This window comes from Syngnathus scovelli, chromosome 6, assembly GCF_024217435.2.
Source record: "Syngnathus scovelli strain Florida chromosome 6, RoL_Ssco_1.2, whole genome shotgun sequence".
In the NCBI taxonomy this organism is placed as follows: domain Eukaryota; kingdom Metazoa; phylum Chordata; class Actinopteri; order Syngnathiformes; family Syngnathidae; genus Syngnathus; species Syngnathus scovelli.
The window spans coordinates 13,823,245-13,845,028 of NC_090852.1; the positions used below are offsets into that span (position 1 = coordinate 13,823,245).

The 21,784-nt window shown below is 39.8% G+C and overlaps 2 protein-coding genes across 4 annotated transcripts; both read left to right on the top strand.

Annotated features, from left to right (window-relative positions):
- Nucleotides 1-1,971: 1,971 nt before the first annotated feature.
- Nucleotides 1,972-14,583, top strand: calb2a (calbindin 2a). Its single transcript, XM_049724451.2, has 11 exons — nt 1,972-2,282; nt 7,311-7,387; nt 7,477-7,566; nt 8,859-8,939; nt 11,021-11,077; nt 11,707-11,784; nt 12,647-12,702; nt 12,788-12,827; nt 12,927-12,980; nt 13,955-14,026; nt 14,114-14,583. Exons 1-11 carry the CDS (start codon nt 2,192-2,194, stop codon nt 14,228-14,230), a joined length of 813 nt encoding a protein of 270 aa, XP_049580408.1. The 5' UTR covers nt 1,972-2,191; the 3' UTR covers nt 14,231-14,583.
- Nucleotides 14,584-16,754: 2,171 nt separating this feature from the next.
- Nucleotides 16,755-21,773, top strand: syt19 (synaptotagmin XIX). Of its 3 annotated transcripts, XM_049724443.2 has the most exons (10): nt 16,755-16,858; nt 16,933-16,988; nt 18,249-18,462; nt 18,552-18,625; nt 18,734-18,790; nt 19,109-19,291; nt 19,546-19,695; nt 19,851-19,970; nt 20,827-20,938; nt 21,039-21,773. In XM_049724443.2, the coding sequence occupies exons 3-10, from the start codon at nt 18,267-18,269 to the stop codon at nt 21,344-21,346; spliced, it is 1,200 nt and encodes a 399-aa protein (XP_049580400.1). In that variant the 5' UTR covers nt 16,755-16,858; nt 16,933-16,988; nt 18,249-18,266; the 3' UTR covers nt 21,347-21,773. The 3 variants fall into 3 exon arrangements, with proteins under 3 accessions (XP_049580400.1, XP_049580401.1, XP_049580399.1); XM_049724444.2 differs by having other exon boundaries at nt 16,773-16,988; nt 18,576-18,625; XM_049724442.2 differs by having other exon boundaries at nt 16,774-16,988.
- The last annotated feature ends 11 nt before the right edge of the window (nt 21,774-21,784 follow it).

Sequence of the window (21,784 nt, forward strand, 5' to 3'; positions counted from 1 at the left end):
GTTCCGCAGCCACACACCTAAATACATCGAAAGTCAAACCTTATGTAAACACACCTTCTACAAAAAGACAGCGGGAGATTTAGAGGAAGGGAAATGACTATTTTCTGTTACATTATTCATTTACATACAGACTGCAGAGTTGTGTCTCACTGCGGAGCTGAAATATTCATACAAATAAGCCAAGGCATCACATTTAACACTTGTATATGACTGGATGGTTTCCTCACACGGACCTTGTAAACGCCTTGCAGCCTTCATTCTAAAAATATCGACTTGGAATCAAAGAAGTAGAAATTGGAGGATAAGAAGTAGAAATGCAGATAGAAAGTTGAGCAAAGAGATGAAAATTTGTTATCCTTGCAAATCTGCATAAGTGGTCATTAGCCAAGAGTGTGCAATGCCCTTGTATTGATTATTGGGGAGTGATGGTATGAGCAAATAGAGGGGGACACCTTTGCTGACTCCACATCACCGCACACGCACAGTCATGTGCCTGAGGGCATTCTGACCTAGCGTTCCCCCAATTTTGTGAAAGTGACTTTTCCAAGCTTAATTGAAAGTGACTCCCCACCAGAGGGTGCATCTAAGCACTGTTTGCAGTTTGAAGCTGAAAGATTACTGCTATACCTTTGTGCACGATCACGTTCAGCAAAGAATATTTTATGAACGTGATGGTACACTTTTTTTCTCTCTTTAATTGATTTATGTTGACTGGCCTGTTTCCATTTGGTGACATCAGCATTCATTCAATACTGTTTACCTCTGACAAAGAGCATGAAACGATGTGGTGACTAAACATGCCACATTCTGTTGGGAAGCTCACTTGCACAAGAAAAAAAAAACTCGGCTTTAGCTTTAAAAAAAAAAAAAAAACGACTTCAGCATTTCTAAAAATGTGCTTATTCCATATCTTCTCAAGAATACAAACAAAATAAAGTAAGCAGAGCTTTGACTTATTATAGCCAAGCAGAAAATGAAAGCGCAAGGATATATAGTTAAAGTACATTGACTAATTCCTTTACATGCCGGACTGGCAAAATCAAGCTTGTTTCGTAAGAAATATTAAATTCAGTATTTTAAAAACAAATACACAATACATCTAGTTAGGAAATGGAATTAAAATTATAAACTTTGAGTGTAAAGAAAGAAAGAAATAAAACCCAGTGCCAATTCCTGACATGTGTGATGACCGCCCCCCCCCCCCTCCCCAAAAAAACCGATTTGCTTCTTGAAATGTTTTTCTAGGATGACCTAATAACCATTGACCTTTATGTGCGGAATTTGTACCCTCTTGTGAAAGCGTGATCTTCATGAAAGGATGCACAGAGGTTGCAATGCTTTGTATTGGCAATATGTGTTTTTTTTTCATAGGAAGAAGTTCACAATTAATGTCCATGAAATTCAAACTATTGGGTTAATTAATTTTATATTTTCACAGGTTGAAGGGGACGCATATGATTGGACGCACTTTTCAGACATTGTGGGTGATGTGAAGCGTTTTTACACCTGTAGTCAGAGGTAACAATAGGAGTGTCATTGGGTGCAGCAAGACCCTGGTCGCCAGCTAGTCGCAGAGCACATATAGAGACAAAGAACCAGCCACACCCACTTGCAGACTGCTACTGAGCGAGAATCGATCCCACGCTGCCTGCACACAAGTTAGGCGTGTGTACCCCAACAACTTGCCTTTGTTACATTGATGCCTTTGTTTGTATCATGGGTCCTAAGCAGTCATTTTACTTCAGTAAATAGTGGATGCCTGATTAACCCCCCCTCTCTCTCTCTCTCTCTCTCTTTCACTCTCTCTCTCTCTCTCCACAATTTATATTTCTTATGTGGGCTAATCACTGCTTGCTGGAGGCAATGTGGTGAATGTGATTAGTGTGTGAGTTTTAATTAATGCCTGTGAAGCTTCACACACATTGGCAAAGACACACGCGTAAATACGCGCGCGAGCACACACAGATGCACAGCAGCAGGAAAACACGCTGCAAGAGATACATTGAGCGCACGCTCAGAGAATGGATGCGATTAGATATTGTAGGTGCAAAATGCTCCCCTAGCGGTCAGAACGGAGTTAAAAAGCAGCGCGTGAGCGGCGGCTCGCCACTGTGCGTCCGAAGCTTGAATTTGACAAGAGCCACAGAAAAGTTAACAGCGGACTTGAGACGTGTGGCATCCGCAGAGCATCATGGCCAACAAAGCGCAGCCTCCTCACCTGCACCTGGCCGAAGTCACCGCGTCCCAGTTCCTCGACATCTGGAAACATTTTGATGCCGACGGTGAGGCTGTTTTATTCCAAGTTACGTTACTTTTTATTTGGCTTCAACTGCGGACTTTTGAAGGACTGTTAAGATGGTGATGAAATCAAAAGCGTGAAGAATGTAAATACATCATGCAAGCCGTTATGAAGCGAAAGAAGGGAAAGTTGTTCATTGCATTAATTTGTTTATTTTATTTCCAACACATAGATTCAGAATAAATACTTCGTAAGAATGACAAATGAGAAGGGGAGACTACCGCACATGCTCAACAATAAACGCGCAATTACTGATTAAAATCTCAAATAAAGCAAGACGCTTTTCAACAACCATATAAATAGGCATTATTGTAAATAATCATTAAGAACTAAAGTGAATACTTTTGAGTGACATTAATAAATTTTCAGTTTCTATTCCCATTAATAAGCATGATTGTCGACGTTTGGTCAATAAGTGCAGTGTCAGGTGACAGCTTTATTTCAGTAAAAAAAAAACAGCTCCCTACTATAGGTTTTATTGATCAGTTCTGTCAGCATGGAATTATCACTGTCGTACTTCATCCTCTCTCCCCCACCCCCCCCCCCCCCCCCCCCCCCCCACCCTCCCCCCCCCCACCCCACCCCCCCCCCCCCCCCCCCCCCCCCCCCCCCCCCCCACCCCCCCCCCCCCCCCCCCCCCCCCCCACCCCCCCCCCCCCCCCCCCCCCCCCCCCCCCCCCCCCCCCCCCCCCCTCCCCCCCCCCCCCCCCCCCCCCCCCCCCCCCCCCCCCCCCCCCCCCTCTCTCTCTCTCTCTCTCTCTCTCTCTCTCTCTCTCTCTCTCTCTCTCTCTCTCTCTCTCTCTCTCTCTCTCTCTCTCTCTCTCTCTCTCTCTCTCTCTCTCTCTCTCTCTCTCTCTCTCTCTCTCTCTCTCTCTCTCTCTCTAGTACATATTTAATATTGATGATTAAAATTATTATTATTTTACTGTAGTTATTTGTAAGAAAGTGTTTCTTTGTCTTTGTTAAGAAAAATGCTTGGGCCTGAAAACAAGTTTTGTTCTTTTGTTTCAATGTTACACATGTATCCATCCATTTTCTGTACCGTTCGTCCCCGTGGGGGTCGTAAAATGGTAAAAATATAAAGGTTTAGCGGATTTTGCGTATCATGGGTTCTTTTCGGAACGCAACCCCAGCGAAAAATGAGAGATTACTAGATCACTAAACATTTCTGCAACTCACACCACACAGACATTTTTTTTATTCAGTTATGTGATTATCTCCTATTTGATTACTGTAAGTTTAACGTTATGCTAATTTCTGAACCAGTCAACATCCTCACACACTCAACTGAAAATGATGTAAGCCATTTCAAGCTGCTTTATATCCGCCCTGCCCTGATGCAGTCTTTTTTTGACGATGCCTGCTCATTTGCTTTAAGTTATTCCACAGAGAAATGAAGGTGGAATGAGGAGCTGTATAGCCTACTCTGCGATCACCACTGCTTTGGTTTTGGAGTCCTTTTTTTACATACTGTCCTTTGCAGCTACTTTGCTAATCAAATGTGGCCATTGCATCAACACACTTGGATGCAGTATGTGAGTTCTTCCCTCATTACTGGGAGTGTCTTCTTGGTCAGCAGAAAGAATGGAGAGCTAATTTGTTTGATCAGATTGTGCAAACATCACCGAGTTTGAAGTTTAAAATACACGGGAGGTGATGCTTCCAGAGATGACGGAACCACTTATCCTGTCGGTGCAGGATCAAATCTCTTCTGAATTGCGCCTGCGTCTTGCAGCTCCTCTGTGCTGTGTCCTTCTCATCTTTCTCTGCTGTATCTGTCAGTTTATTTATTTATGTATTCTGTTCAAAGCATTTTTGGAAAATATCACCTGCACTCCCTCCTCCTAATTATAGAACATTTGCCGGCAACACTTTTTGTTAAGCTGCCTATATAATATTGAATATTAATCAAAATCACCCACACCAAACATTTGAAATGGCTAGATTGCAAATTCCTTTGAATGTTCTTGACATACCCTTGAAAATGCATTTAATACTGCTTACCGTTCGAAGCGTTTTAGAATAAGAAACTCAAGCAAGAGTAAGGCGACTTAACAAGCATCTCTTGGGATGTGTGATGCAGTACGCTACTGTGTACACTAGTGTAGGGATAAAGTGGTTTTGCAAACCTTTTAACTTACAGGCTGGTGCAGACTTGAAAGTTTTGAGTTTTACTGAGAAGACCGCAAGCGCCAAGACTTACAGTTTCTATAATTTACATGTATGTAATAAAATAAAGAGTATTATTCGTCACATTTGTAAAAATAGGCACAGGAAGTATTTGTGGTTGTGACTTTGACTGTCGGCATCACGGTGGGTAGAACACTGGTCCGCCTCGCAGTTCAGAGACGCGGGGATTGAGTCCAGCTCTGAGTAATTTACATGTTATCCCCATGCCTTTGTAAATTTTCTTCTGGGTGCTTCAGTTTCCTCCCACATTTCAAAGACATGCATGGTAGGACGATTAAACACTCCAAATTGTCATTGGTGTGATTGTGAGTGTGAATGATTGTTCGTCTGTTTGTTCCCTGGCGACTGGTTCAGGGTGCCTACCGCCCAAAAGATAGCTGGGATAGGCCCGAGCATGTTCGCGAGCCTCGTGAGGATAAGCAGATCAGAAAATAGATGGACGGGTGGAAATGTATTCTTCAAAATGGATTTGAAGTGAAAAGATCTGATAGATTGTAGAACATGAGTTTAAATCTCACCTGCCTCAAAAATATATAAAAAAAAGAAGCTGCTCTTCACTTACTGATGACAAAAGTTAATGCAGCAAGACTTGTAAAGAAGCCTTAATCGAAAGACTGATAATTTTTCAAGAAGGAAACTATAAACTCAAGACTTTCAGACACTTCAGACACTCATTGTACAATTGCCCAGTACCGTATAAAAGTTTTTATTTAACATTTAATTAAATGATCTGAAATATAATTGAAGTCAAGCATTAATGCCAGCCCATTTTCATTTGCACACACTGTATAACATCTTTAGAGATCAATATAAAAGCGTATGTACTGGAAATCACTGCAAAGAGATCAAAGTCTACTTTGCACCAGTAATCAGCATGCAACGTATCGTACACTGCAGCTGTGAGATAAACCAGAAACTATTTATAGTAAATCTTGGGAATTAACATTTCCATGTGCAAACTTAAACAAAAAAACACACACATTTAGTGATAAATCAGTCTATTGTTGTTGATTTTCTTTTTCAATTGCATATGTGATGACTCCCTGGAGAAATGCATTCATTAAATCATTCCTATTGACATTTTACGCCACTTCCCTTGTATTTACTCACCATGTACTTGCACTAATTGTTTCAGAGGTCATTTCTCCCTAGAGAGCTAAATGTCAGTGAGACCTACAGGAGAGAAGCTTCATAGCGGGATGGCTGTCCTACTTATGGAAGCAGCAGGAGCAAGCATTTATGAGTTGTGATAACATCACTAAGACACACATGTCCCTACAGACGAACACACAAACGCATGCACACACACGCACACACACTCACACAAACAAAATGTCTCTGTATAGAACAAAGCTGCTAAATGTCAATAGAATGGAGGCGGAGAAGATGAGAGAGCGAGTTGATGAGTTTGAGGAAGAGGAGCGGAAGTAGATGGCATGATAATCATTGTTAATGTTAAATGAGGCAGTGCTGCCTTCCAGGGCTTTACAGAAGTAGCTAGTCAAGTCGTTTGGAGCCATCTGTCCAGTCATTTGATGGGCTTGGTAAAAAATGTTTGCACACATCACGTATACAGTACTACCTTGATGAAAGGAGCGCCAATATTTGCTTTCTGAATAACTGCGTTTCTGTCCACTCACTATTGATTTCCCTGGTACCACTCTTATAAGAGAAGTCACCTCGTGTTCAAAATCCTAGAAGCTGTTTTTCCATAATTAGCTTTTCAGTATTGGCATTACGTTATTTAAAAGGTTAAGAAGGGAAGGAAGCGTGTGACAGCTGAAAGGCTCGTGTTTAAATCAGTGCCAGCATGCACACGAGAGGGGGCAGCTGCATGAATAAAAAGCTTTTGTCAGAAAAAGCATACAGTTTGTTCCAAAGTATTTGGACAATATTAGTATTTAGCATTTTTCCTTTATAAGGGACGGGAATGTGTTTGAAATTCAATAAAAGTCAGGATGTGATTGAAGTGCAGAATTTAAATATGGCATTTACATTTCTCAGTTTATAATACCGGAATAAACATAATTATAATATATAATTGTCTCACAAGAAAAAATGGTCCTTCCTGATTGAAGCCCGCAATCTGGGACTTATCTACAATATGGAGCTGACCTTTGATCCTCAAGTCAGCAAAATGATGCAGTCATGCTTTTCACATCTCAGACTATAAAACAAAAATAAGATTCAAAATTCCCTACGTCCCGGAGGAAAAAAGAGACCCATGCTCGACGTATTACTTCCAGAATGGACTAATGCAATACAATTCAGGTATAAGAGGATTAAAAAAAGATAATACTACTACGAATAAAATTAATAATGGAAAAAATGCTAAATAATATTAATAATTATATTTTATTGGTTAATTATTAATAGCATTAATAGCAATAAGAATATTAATAATAACAATAATAATAATACCAGCCAGGTATGGGAGAGTTACATGCTGCTCTCTACCTACTTCACCAAGTCCACTCTCACCTGGACAAGGATTCTCTTCCTGGACTTCTCCAGTGCCTTCAACCCCCCCAAGCACACACCCAGGCACAGGGAGAACATGCATACTCCACACAGGGTGGGATGGAGGTGGAACTCGAAGCCTCTGAACTGTGAGACGGGCGTGCTAACCAGTGCGCCACCGTGCTGTCCTATTATTATTATATTTACAAGTATCACACTTGTCAAGTCCATTTGGGCGCCTGATTATTGAAGTTCTCTGTTTGGTGTGACTGCTATGGTAAATGCTCGATTTGGGTGGAAGCTCTTAAATTAAAGTTGAAAGTCTCCAAATGTGTGTGTTTGTGTCCCATTTCTCTAAAAGGCAATGGTTATATCGAAGGAAAGGAGTTGGAAAACTTCTTTCGGGAGCTGGAATCAGCCCGGAGGGGAGCTGGCGTGGTGAGTCACGTAGGCAGTCATTCAAAATATTCTGTGCATTTTTACTCACATTTTATGTTTACTGAATTATGTATGTTGGATATTTGTAGGACCCTTCAAAACCAACATTCAGAGAAACGATGAAGGACTTCATGCAGAAGTTCGACAAGAACAAAGATGGAAGAATTGAGATGTCAGAGGTAAGATAGTGGGTGTATGCTTGTTATTCTAGCTAGAACTTTGCACTGAAAATGAAAATGGCATGTTAGACATGCAAAGCGACTTTTAGAACTTTGTCATCCATCGCCTTTTGTCTGCACAATGGGTATCCGTCTGTTCCGTCCCACCTCTGGTGATCGCCCTGGCCAACTTTACATCATCCGCGAGTATAAATTTCCTTGCAGTGTCTTATAAATGTCCTTTTTTCGTATTGATCTCTTAAGTGAATCCCGTCCTGTGCTGAATTCAAAGAAATTGAGATGAGCCGCCTCCGTTGGCAGGGAAGCAAGTGGGCTGTGTTCACGCCCACAACGGCACAAACATACGTTTCATACTGCATGCATTTACGAAATACCAAAAGAAAGAATACTCCAGCCCATGCTTTGCATTAGATCTGCGCTGGGCATGAAAATGGGACCCTCAGTTGCTCAAAGAATTGCTTTTGGTCTAGATTAGAACACTGTCAGAGTCCTGGACTGTCTCACACTGCTGGAAGGCTGTTCCAGATTTTACTGTCAGCAGGCCGTTCCAGTAGTCTAACCTGCTGGAGACAAATGCAATGGATTTGTCTCTCTAAGTCATCTTTAGACATAACTTCTTTGATTTTGGAAATAATGAGGTTAGCGATTCAATATGTGGTAAAATTCAGGTTTAAGTCCATCTCTAAGGTTCTAACTTGATTACAGAACAACTCAATGTGACTGATAACAGTTTTCTTTGTTTCCGTGGGCCAGAAGCAATGATTTCAGTTATGTGCTGATCTGTTCAATACGGTGGGAGAGAGAATCTATAGGGCCTTGTCCACCTGCCGTCAGTAACCCATAGATCTGAGAGTCATCTGCATATTTGCGATAGGCCACTCAATAGTTGTGTACTTGCCGACCTAAAGATTGAATAATAGGGGAATCAGGATTGAGACTCCGATTTCAACAAATTAACTTCCTGTCCTTGAGATAATCGTTGAACCAGTTTAGACCAGCACCAGACTCTCCTACCCAGTGATCTAATATCTGTGGTTCAAGGATATACATTTCTTTTGATAATCCTAGGTTGATGATTTTATTGAGCACTCTTGTGGAGACCCCAGAAGATGCAAAATCATGAGTAAAAATAAGATCTACCTTGGGCATCTACGAGTTATAATTTTCATGTAGGTGTCATCCATCTGCAATGTTGCTGTGAAAATGTTTCACAGCTGCGATTGCATAGGAGGTTTGACTCCTCTATCTTTTGTTCTTATCTCTTCTGTTTGTGTGTCATTCTATCTTTGTAGCTGGCCCAGATTCTTCCCACTGAAGAGAACTTTTTGCTCTGCTTCAGACAATTTGTGAGTTCCAGTGCTGAGTTCATGGCGGTAAGCATTTTTTATTTATCCATCCATTATTTGTACCGCTTGTCCCCATGGGGGTCGCCGGCGTGCTGGAGCCTATCCCAACAGTCATCGGGGCAGTAGGCGGGGGACACCCTGAACTAGTTGCCAGCTAATCGCAGGGCACATGGAGTCAGACAACCATCCATGGAGTGCTCAATCGGCCTACCATGCTTGTTTTTGGGATGTGGGAGGAAACCGGAATTCCCGGGGGAAACCCACGCAGGCTCAGGGAGAACATGCAAACTCCACATTGGGAGGGCTGGCGATGGAATCGAACCCATAACCTCTGAACTGTGAGGCGGACGTGCTAAGTAGTACCCCACTGTGACGCCCTATTTATTTGACATTTATTTATTTTATTTATAATATTTCATTAACATTCTTATCTTATGCTGCTTTGTCTCCACAAGATTTGGCTTGAAGCCTCCTTTGCCATGAAAGCCCGATGTAAGAGTGTGTATGTTCCTGGCTTTCCAATGTACTGCTGGTTAACTGTGTCAACGAGCGACTTGCTGTGTGCACTGAAACATGACGTATAATTAATTATGAAACACTTTCATAGCTTCAAGTAAAACAAAACACAGAAATTGAGAAAAATATAAATCAAGTAAAATTGTATTTCTCAATGGGAGTTGCTATTTGAGAGTACTCTCACCCAGAGAACGAGAGACTTTGCCTGCAAATAGTCCTCATCCAAGTCAATCATAACTTTAAATTTTTTAAAATCGTTCATGTTCAGTGATGACTACATGGAGCCCCTAAAATGTAAAGGCAACATAACATTTTCTTCATGGTGGAGAACCCACAGTCTTTTGCCTCACAATCATCAGATTCTGTTCTGACCTGGCTGGAACACAAGATGAAGCTAATCAGCTTTTGGCATTTGTGTAAACAGAAAGAAAGGGTGGTATGTTGATGTATTCTTTATTAAAGAGCCCTGAGGCAAGGTTATCAAACACAGCAAACAAATCCCAATTTTTTATGCACAGTGAAGTCAGTTCCTGTCAGGTTTTGAGTTCAAACATGTAAAGAAGGCGATGCAAATATTGGTGTGACTGCCAAATCTCCACCAGATGCTCCATGCAAAACATGTGAGCCCTGAAACATTATTAGCAGAGCAATGAAAAAAAAAATCTTTCTCTGGTGAAGGGACAGCGTATTTACTGGGCATAGGCTACAGTAGTTTCAGTGAACATTTATTTACAGAAAATATATTTTTAAAAAATCGATTTAACAGTTTTAAGTTTGCATAAAAGACCTTCGGTACTATTTGGTGAATTATGAATGATGGTAGAAGTAACACCAAACTGTCCTCAGAGTGTTGAAAGCTTCATGGAATATAAAACAATTTAATCTACCAAATCCCTGCTGAAGATAACACTCGGGCAGATTTTACATTTTGCAGCAATAAAAGAACGTAGCTAATTATGAACCAATTGCATGCATGGGGGGAAATATGTCCTTCTCCCCGATGTCATTCACAGGAAATAATGAAATGAGAGAAGGTCAAAGGAGAATGCCTGAAGGATAGAATCAATGGATGACTGCAAACAGTCACAGAGGAAACTTAATGAAATGTCGATGGGAAGCCGAGAGACAGAGTTTGAGAACATAAAACGGGAATGTCGGATTCATTGGTCTTTGTTGAAGGGTGTGTCGAGAAGGAAGTGAGCAAAGAGATTTTAAAGGGTTAGCATGAGAAAGCAGGACCTTCTATTTTCAGGGTCATGTATAATATATAACACCACTGCTAACTGTTCTCTGCAGAGCCAAGCAAACGAGAAAGAGAGTGACGGGGAAGAGGGGAGAGGAGAAAGGGGGAGGGGGCCATCCGTCTTTGACAAGGAGTCCTTTGGACGTGGACAGCTACTGGATTCAAACATTCATTAAAATGAATGTCTTTGCCTTGCCTTGCCTTGTATCTTTCTGTCCCTTTTTTCCTTTAGCTATGGTTGAAGATAGAGTTTTTCTTTTTCCGGTTGGAGCGATGTTTCATCGCAGTTTCTTTAACGCACTCTGCTGGAGGTAGAAAAATGATTTGTTCTTTTTCCCATTTTTTTCAGGCATGGCGACGATACGATACAGATCGCAGTGGCTACATCGAAGCCAACGAATTGAAGGTTTGAATGAGATTTTAATAAAATTACCCAACAACGGCACCTTTAGTGGTGGAAAAGGCATGAAACACAGTTTGCAACCATAACAAAAACACAAATGATCATTTTTTATTTGATTTTGTCCCTATTTTTATTTTTCTTCTTCGTGACAGGGGTTCGCTTTGGCCTGGGGAGTTAAGTTCAGCATTCACTTTGATGATATTTGGCGCTATCTAGCATTGTGAATGGGTATAATGTCTAGACCCCGAATGTAAGACGACCCCCACTTTTTCAGTCTTCTTTCAATTAAAAAAACACCGTCTTATATTCGTACCAATACGGTATCTCTTGTTTGGCTCATGCTGGACTGTTGTCAGGCCATGTCGTGATTTATGTTTTGTTTTCAGGTGAGTCAAAATTTGGTACTTTCTACCATCCACCTTGTGGAAAACATTTTCTTAAATTTTGTTGTGCAAAGTGCCAAACTGGGAGAAACAGGGTCACCACTTGGTTACATAAGCTGTTTGTTGTTATTTCCAAGTGCAAATTAGGTGTAGGTCCACCAATGCTCAAATATAATTTGAATGTAACAATAAAGAAGTAAGCCCTACAGTATATTACCGGACATTATGTTTTTGTGTGTGTGCGCTCAGGGATTTCTTTCGGACCTCTTGAAGAAGGCAAACAGACACTACGACGAGCAGAAGCTTAACGAGTACACACATACCATAGTAAGTCGCTTTCCCATGTGCAATAGCTCTCACAAATAAACACACATTTATATTTATTTTACGTAGATTGTATGTTTGCCTATTAATCTTGTAGTTAATATCATTTGGAGAAGAGGAGGTATGAAAAATAATTGGGTTAGTGCTGTAGAGTTTCATTTATTTTTATTTAAATTAAAGCCCATAGTTAACACAGACTTGCAAAGTCTTGACCGATGAAAGGTGATGTTTTGTGTAATTTTACTCCGGGAACCCCCATTTTGCGCCCGAGTGGTCTGGGCAGCTCGTGTCCCGCAGCTTGAATGTTTCCAAGCCAGATGTGCTAGCATCTGCTAGTTCTTGGAAGCCCCAAAGGTGACCTGACCTGATTTGGTGAAGCAGGTTGCTTATACACGGCTTCACTCTTTAAGGTTCAGTTTGAGAACAACTACCAACTTTGGCGACGAGCGTGGCATTTGAAAAGTAATTAAATGTGTGAGAACGATTGACTATTAAAGATGTTCTTCAGCTTGATTTACTTCCAATAAAATGACTGCAGAAATTAAAAGCATTAAAGGCGATCTTTTCAACATTTCCGTCACTGTTATGCGGGCAGAAATTTGAGAAACATTGCAAAATTAATTCCAAGTAATATCCTCTCTAATACATTCAATTTCCGCACTCACCTTGGAGAAACTATAAGGTTGTCCCTTCATTGCCCCGTACAAAGTTGTAGCTGCAATTTGAAAAGTTCGACTTACTGTAACTGCAATCCATTTTTCTATTGCTCACTGTAATATTATGCGAATGACATTAACCTATGAATAAGCTGCCTTTCTCATTCGCCTCTGCCTCTTCCCATTACTGCTTTGCTTTGCTTTTGTAGCTCAGGATGTTTGATCTGAATGGAGATGGAAAACTGGGCCTTTCAGAGATGGCAAGGTAATGTGCAATTTCACTTCCCTCAGGTAATGTTTAGGTTGAAACCCATTGTCTGCATCATTGATGAATTTGACCTTTCTCTCAGACTTCTACCTGTTCAGGAGAATTTCTTGCTCAAATTCCAGGTAGGGTGCAGCACATAAATAGAAACAGGCCTCTATGATGTATCTTATTAGATCATTAATTTTGACCTTTAAGTGAGAGAATCTTTTTTATTTTTAAAGGGTGTGAAGCTGACCAGTGAGCAGTTCAATGCAATCTTCACATACTACGACAAGGTATATTATGGATCAAAATTGTAATGTATTTCTGGAGCAGGCCATTAAAACTATCATAGAGCAAACGCAGACTCAAGGTGGAGTGTGAATCGATGACTGTGCGTGCGTAGGGCCAAATGCTGAGTAATTAATGTTATCATTCTGATGTAAGTGCTGCTTCAGGAGCACCAGACCGCTGCTGCCAGTGTTTCCATGGTGTGTCGAGTCAGTTCAGCCTTAACAAGGCTCACAGCAAGAGCTCCAAATTAAGTCTCAAGTGCGTAACAGCACACAATGAAGTCGAGTGCTTCACACATTGCTTCGATTTCTCACGGTTCTCTGCTTGACCAAATGTCTCCTCAAACTATCGTATTTTCCGGACTATAAGGCGCACCTAAAAACCTAAAATCTTCTCAAAACCTGACAGTGCACCATATAGTCCGATGCACCTTATATATGGACCAAATTCCTAAATTTAAACTGACCCGAAGCATTGTGTCATGAAATCAATCATAAGTGGCCCGCTGAAGACTATGAATCATGAATCAAAAAGACTATGGATCATTATTTTGTGATTATAAAGTAATTTGTTGCGTCTGAAGTTGAAATAAAAAAAGATGAAATGGAGAATGATTTGATTTGGATTAAAAATCTGACATGATGCATTAATGGTGCTTCTTATAGTCCGGTGCGCCTTATATAAGGACAAAGTTTTAAAATGGGCCATTCAATGAAGGTGCGCCTTATAGTCCGGTGCGCCTTATAGTCCGGAAAATACAGTAGAAAGGTTTCTTTTTTCCAAGATCCTGGACAGTTCAGTCAAGAATTGACAAAGATCTTTGCAAAACAAAAGAAATGCATGCAGATTCTTTTAAGTCCATTGAGTGTCGAAAGAAATAACTGCTGAAGTTACAGTTCTTAAATAGACATGTTATGTATTTCAAAATGCTATGAAGGCAACTAATCAAGCGTCACATGATCCTGCCTTTTTTCAGGATGGGAATGGCTACATTGATGAACTCGAATTGGACGCCTTGCTACGAGACCTTTGCCTGACAAACAAGACGGTAAGACAAGAGTCCAGCAGAAAATGGCAAATATAACATACAATATCCTCAGAACCTTAAAATGAACGTTACTTTACTGTCCTCCAGGAGGCAGACTTGAAGAACCTGAAAGACTACAAGCAGAGCATCATGAGCTTGTCTGATGGCGGGAAGCTCTACCGCGGAGAGCTTGAAATCGTCCTCTGCAGGGAGCCAATTCAATGATTGCTGATCCTTTCTTCTTGTGTATGATTATGTCTGCCGCCTCCCCTGCTCCCCCAGTAGAACATTCCCTTCCTGCTGCCTGGCATCTAAACACCAGGTGCATGCGCCGGACCTCCCATCTTCTCCCAAAGCTAATTCCAAATGAAATGAACCATTGGCACGATTTAGAATTTCTCCATGAACCCTTCTGCAACCTAACCTCTCACCCCTAAGGTGATCTTTTCTTAATCCTCTAGCAAGTCTGAATATTCAATTTGAAATCTTAACTTAACGCCATAATATGTTTGGAATTGCAATGTTGGTTTTTGGCCAATAGTGTTAATTGGAGACCTCAATAAAATGCCTCAACATGACTTCATTTTTAATTACTATGTTTGTCTTTACATATCCTTTCCTATTTTACTGTGAGTGCTTGTCTACACCGTCTTTACTTTGTCCCATTTATCATTTCAACAGTGTCAGAGATTTGACCTTCTTTGTTTAAATTTGTATTACACAAAAGTATAGGTACCAAAAAAAAAAAAAGTGACACAAAGGAGAGTAGCCAATTTTCCCGGGAGCCTTTGGACAATTTAGGTTCCTTGCTCAAACATATCTGGATAATGCACAAAACAGCACATTTTTAAAAATCGATTTCTAATAGTTAATTTGTATGGAAATAAATTGATACAACAAAATGCAGACAGGTGTTATTATGAACATGTACTAAATGAAGCAAGATATATAATTTTTTCGCTCTGAAGCTTTCATAAAACAGCACACAAAAAGGATCATCTTAAGATGATATTACTGTATCAAATTTCTAGTAAATTCCGTGTAATTGATTCGACAATACTTTTAAAGTCTAAATTATACAGCAGGAAAACGACCTTCCATCTTGAGTGGTGCAGAGGAAAACCCACATTAATTAGTTAGAAACATTAAAGTTTTAATGTGACACAGAAATGAAATAAAATGTCCATCACTGGGAATAATTCAGCAGTCGGTTTGAATTATGTAATTTGTAAAAGAAAAAAAAGCCAGCAGGCCTTGTTTTGAAGAGACATTTCACATGTGAAGCAAATGTGATGACAACTACGCAATGAAAACTGCAAAGACCATGTTATATTTAGGAGCCAAAATTTGCACAAAAGCTCGAGAGCAGATTTTACCCAGTCTCAAATCAGGTGCCCTCTTGGGTGAAGGAACCTTGATAGCCACCACACAGTTGCACCACTCCATCCTTTTAACAAGCCTACAACAAATTTCACCCAATCTCAAATTAGGTACCATTTTGCGTGTGGATGAAACTTGATAGCCACTCGAGTCTGAATTACGGCAGCACTTGTAACTGTCGATCCTGCAAACCTTGCTTGATAGCCCATAATTACATCCAAGAGAAGAACGGTTTGTTGGAGGGAGGCTAGAATGTTGGCACCACAGCCACAGCTGCTCGGTCGAGTCTCGTTTTTCCAGTGTTTCCCCTCCATTCATAACTCTCACGATTATCCATATTTTCTGTTTAAGATTTTGTTCAAGCTCATCTGTTGGCTCTGTCACATGACCGACCACGAAGATAATATCAAGCATGTTTAATATTGTCTTAAGGCCAAGACTAGGACAAAACTGACCTAACACATCGGAGGTTACCACCTCACACTAAAAGATCACGCTCACGGGAGCATACAGATATTCTAAAAAAAAAACTTTCTTAAGACTTAGTTTTAAATCTGAGACTGTGAATTAAAATCAGATTCCTCCTCATATCCACATTTTAGGGCTGGCTGTTTCTACGGGTAAGTGAACAAATTGGATTTGACTCTGCCCAGACATTACTGACCCATCTGACAGGTTGTTGTAGCAATGACGTTGGAACGTCGTCCAGCATGCAAAGTGTTCGACGTCATACTTGCGACAGCGGCCACACATACTTTCATAAAAGAACTTGTTTGGAATGTACCCTTGAGCTTCATTTGTATGCCGCCAGCAATGCGTTTCCTCCTCTTTCCAGGGACTGCTGTTTCATTTTCTTCAATGTTCTCCATTCTTTACCATTCCACACTTCAATTCTTGCATTGCGTAGAGTGACGAAACAGACAGTCAAAACAGATTTGTGTGTTTGAAGCAGTTCGGACTGAGATGCATCAATCTTGATGCACTAAAAATCGCCTCTTAGCTTGCTGTCTGACTTCCGTCAAAGTTTCCTGTTTTCCTTTTTTTTCCCCCCATTCCTTACAAAACTACACTTTGTTTTTATTTGTTTGATTAATCAAATTTCCTTTATGATTGGAAAGTGTGACAAAAATGCAAACAAATAAAAAATTAGGAAGGGTTCAAGCACTTTTTCACAGCACTGTGTTTACACTAGTGTCTTTTTGGTTCATTGCTAAACCAAATTAAAGGAGTTGAGAAATAGCTTTCAAGTCCTAAACAAAGGTGAGATGGTAAAGTATAACCTTTCAGAGAAAGAAAAGTTTGGCAATCAGGCTATGTTTAGCTTCTTAAATTATCAACAGGATCTCAACTAACTAGTTTGCCCAGAAGTGTGTATGAGAACTCTTCCTGTCATTTGTTTGTGTGAGTATGAATTTGAAGAGCTCGGAGCGAGGGAGTGTGCCTTCTCAAAGAACGAGGAAGGAGTGTCAATAAGTAAACTGCCTTTTTTTTTTAAGTTTAAAAAAAAAAGCCTAAACCGTTCAAAAAGAATTACTGTATATTGACAGCCAAAAGGGGTGAAGGAGCTATGTCCCGAAAACCCTTTTGACATCCAGTGACAAAAGTAAGTGTTTATGTTTTTTGTATGGTTGTTTTTTCATTTATTCAATTATTATTCCATACAGCATAAGACTGTACATTAACAATAGAGAGATTAATATTTTCTCTTGACTAGGGGCAAAAAATGTATCATACAGCATAAGACTGTACATTAACAATAGAGAGATTAATATTTTCTCTTGACTAGGGGCAAAAAATGTATAAAGTTTAACAAATGTGTGGGTCATTAAAGGAGTAACACATTTTGCTTGTTTGTTTTATGTTTTAATTCTTTCATTTGCTTCTTATTGAAAGTAATCAAATGTCAGCCTCATTTGGGAAAGGAATAATGCAGTATTTACTTCAACTCATCAGAAAGAATGCAAAATTCCTAAAGCAGAATAGCAACAAAAAGTAGGGAATAATAACGAAAGGTTCTTGTATACCACAGTACAGTACGCTAGATTTCAAGTAGTTTGGTGACTACCAGATTTAAATAAGCAATTAAAAACAGGATTATATGTGCACTGTATACTTGTAGAGCAGCACAGTAGAACTCGTGATTAGTATAGTTAAGTGATCAAATCTCAGATCAGGTCATCCTATGTGAAGTTTGCATGTTCTCTGTGTGATTATGTGGGTTTTCTGTAGGGTCTCACACATTCCAAGAACATGCTCATTGAAAACTATTATGCCCTATAGGCGTGAATGTGATCATTTGCTTGGGGTTCAGTCAAGGGAGGAAGATTGGGAATTCTTGCAAGTCTATTAAAAACAGGTTTTCTCCAAAAATAGCTCATACTATATAATAACACAATGGTAAAACTAACAGTAGCTCATAAACATAAATGAAACTGACTACCTTCAAATACGTCATGATTGAAGTTTAATTAAACATTAAAATTAGCCCAATAGGGTAAATCAGTTTGTTTACAAATGTTGCGATATCAAATTACCGTAATTTCTAAACTATAAACGGCTACTTTTTGCACTAGTTTTGATCATGTGTCTTAGTCCAGTGCGGTTTATCTATGGATTTTTTATTTTTCATATGATATCGTAAGAGGATTTGTTTTGGTAATACGAGTAATCGAAATATTAAGGACATTTCATTTAAAACACCTGCAGTTTATATATCTGTCAATTTGATCATTTGCATTTCTACTAGCAAATGTAGTATACTGTTGACATTTTTAAAAGTTGGTTGTCAAAATTGGTTAATCGTTCTAAAAGATTTGCTCTAATAAATCCTTGTCAAATAATATTTTGTTTTACTGGTCCTTAGCCCACATGGAGGGAGAAAATGGTGGTCCTTCCATCAGGCTATTTTTCCTCGGAGAGGTTTCTGCCGTCTGCGGCAGTGTTGAGGTTTCCCTTCTCTGATGCAGTTAAATACAGCGTCCTGGGTTTGTCGATTGCTCTTCTTCTGGTGGCACTTGGTATCTTGGCATGGCAGGCCTTTAAATGTTTCAAACGTCCGTCTGTCACACCTCAAACAGGTGAGCAAGGATTAAATTAAAAATAAACATTTCATGATTTTAATTTTCAAACCTTTTTAAGCCAGTTTTCTATCTGGTCTATACTTTAGTGAATGGTGATTTGCTGTACACAGATGACGTATCTAAAATAACAGGACACTACAGAGGAATTCCAACTATCAAGGTGAGCATTCGTGACAAAAAAACAATTTCATTTAAGGTGATCTGGATTTCTCCAAATGACTGTTGGAACATGACAAAAATGGAATTTGAATGAGTGAAAATTTTGCAGGTCGAAGATGCTGACATGGACATCTTAGAATTGACACAGGAAGCAGGAGAAGATAAAGTCTGTATCACTCTTTTTGTACATCTTGGTATCATCTCACTAGATCGCTTTAGACTTGATAAGTTTATGGAAGTACATCCTTTGTATGGAAAAAAGTTATGAAGGATATTTCCTAGAATGCACATATTTAAAAAATGTCCAGAGTACCACTATTTAATGGCCGATATTACAACGTTTGATGTTTTGAATATGAATTTTTGAATCTTTTTTTTACACATTTCACAGAATTTTCATTTTCAGACACTTGGTTGATCACTGCATTTATTTAAAATCATTGAATTTCTTCGTTAACACTGTCTCACTCTCTACTGCCTACAGAAGATTCAAGGATGGCTCCACTATTCTGTGTATTATGACGCACAGCAGAACCAGCTTGTAGTTACTATCTTGGAGGTGGAGGGGCTTCAGCAGCAAAGACAAAGCAGCAGCCTCCAGCTGTTTGTCCAAGTAAAGCTTTTATGGACCGGAACCAAGACGAAGGGGCCATACATTGATGAAGTGGTACATACTATACTTTATTTCACTTTCAATTGTATAGTTTCACCAAATCTATTTGGTATTTACAATACACTAGTCTGGGTGCAAAAAAATTTGGTTATGGATTTTTTTTTTTTTTTTTTACTTCTTAATTCAATCGTGTGCCATTTACTTGTCACTTTTTTTATTTTTAGCTAAAAACTGATGCATCCCTGTGTGGGAGATGCATTTTTCAGTAACCTCCTATTGCTTTGGTATCTGTCTGCTCCGATCCTTAGGATGAAGGGACACCATTTGCCCTGCGCACAGTGCTGCAGGACTGGCAGACTCGCATTGTCAAAGGCACCTGTAACCCATTGTTTGGAGACCAGTTCACCTGTATTCTGCATGATGAAAAACATCTTGATCACATGGACCTTCGACTGGAGGTTCTGTAACATATTTCACATTACCAGCGTGTTAAAACGATATGTATAGAGTATAGAAAATGTTCTTAAAGTCTTAACTTTGACTATGCTTATTCAGGTTAATATTATAAGAAGTCTGACAAACAGTCAATATGACCCTCGTTTGTGTTTGTCAGGTGAGAGACTTTGATAAATTCTCCAGACACACAACATTGGGAGAGGTGAGGACCCCTCTGACACAACTCAATATCTCCTACCCTCTGGAACTAAAAGGAAAGCTCAACACTCCGCAGAAGGTAAAAATAAGCCCCACTCAAACAGACAGATACAGGTCGACCGGTCATACTTGTATAGACTATAAATAAACATGCACAGTGAAGAAATTAAGTGCATTGAACAAATCCTCTTAAAACGCATCAAACTCAAGGCCCGGACGGCCCGCCAAAAACAGAGAGTCTAAAACATGTTAAAACATTTTTTAGGGTGTATTTCAGAGATTTCATTGTTCCACGGTGGAACATGTTGGTCACAATCTCAAAACGTACTGCTGGCACAAACACAACACTGCTCATCACTACAAACACACCATATTTATAAAGAAGTTCGGCGGTTTTCTTCAGGTTTAACTGAAGGCTTCGACAATGTGGAAGGAATAATGAACAGTTTGATAAAGAGTTCAGGGTCAAAGATAGATCAATACCTTTAAGGCACGTGTCATGGAACGGATGGAGCAGGGCGACCAAATGCAGATTGGACCAGGGTCTATTGAGCAAACTCAAAAGGCAAACTGACACAACTTAACAAAACAATAACTGGACTGACTGACCGGGACGTGAGACAAGAAGACTATAGACGTGACGACATCAAGACGTGACGACGACAATGATCCAACAGGGAGTGAGGGGCAGACAGGACTTAAATACAAAACAGGTAACAAGAGGCAGGTGACTCTGGTTACATTGAATGAAGTGACACAAGAGGGGAGGGGCGACACAAACAGAAACCATGGCAACCTAGACACATAGCAAAACTGGGGATGAGACGTGACAGCAAGTAAACTTTAGCTGTGATTATTTAGAGTGATTCTAAATTGTGGCATATGTGTGATGATGCTTATTAAACACAATTTATTCTGACCACATATATTGGCAGGATCTTGTAGGGGAAGTTCTTCTGTCACTGAGATTCCTCCCAACTTCTCAAAGGATTGAGGTTGGAGTGCTAAAAGTTCGAACAGTCCATAAGGAGCAACACTTGGATGCAGGTAACAAACAAATAAGTAAACATGCACATTGGCTTCAAATAAACAGCATAGAATAAAACAAAATTAATAGTTTCTAATGCAAATTGTTTGTGTTGTAAAGTCCTCTATGCCAGGGTCAGCGTGCAGTGCAACCAGTGCAAGTTGAAGTACCAGAAAACCTCAGCAGTGACCCGTGACACAATGACTGTCTTCAATGAAGTTCTTGTTTTCTCCTTGCCGGAACTTCCCGTGCAACAGGTTAAAATTTTTGTCTCTGTTTTTGAGACTCAGTCAAGTAGGAAATCATCCAAGCATCTCATAGGACAGTTGATTGTGAAGAAGGACAATCATTCCGAAAATGAACACTTGGGGCTTATGCTCCGCTCCATCCGTCAGCCCATAGCCAAGTGGCATTCCCTATTCATCTAAGTTTTGTCTCAAGAACTTTATCTACACCTCCAGGATGCCTGATTTCTTATTAAATGAAGTGGGTAGTGCTTTTCAAAAATGTAATTTACACCAAACTACTTTTGACACATTCTCTTTTTCCTGACACTGATAACTCATGAATATTTTAGGGGTATTATTTTATTGTAGAAGGACTGCATGACAGTCCCTGTATTGTTTTGGAACAAGCCTTTGTCAACCTCTAGTGGTTCGATATTTTTTTGCTACTGCCTTAAATCAGTATATCATTGTTGAAATTGTTACTATTCTTACAAAAGCATTTGAGTAAAAACCTTGCTGACAGTTTTTGGAAAACTTGGACAACTGAATGCTTGTAATGTGATGCACAGATTGTGTCATACTGTTCAGTTGGCTTCTTTTGAATAAAATGACTTGTTTGTGAATTATATTTTTGGTAGC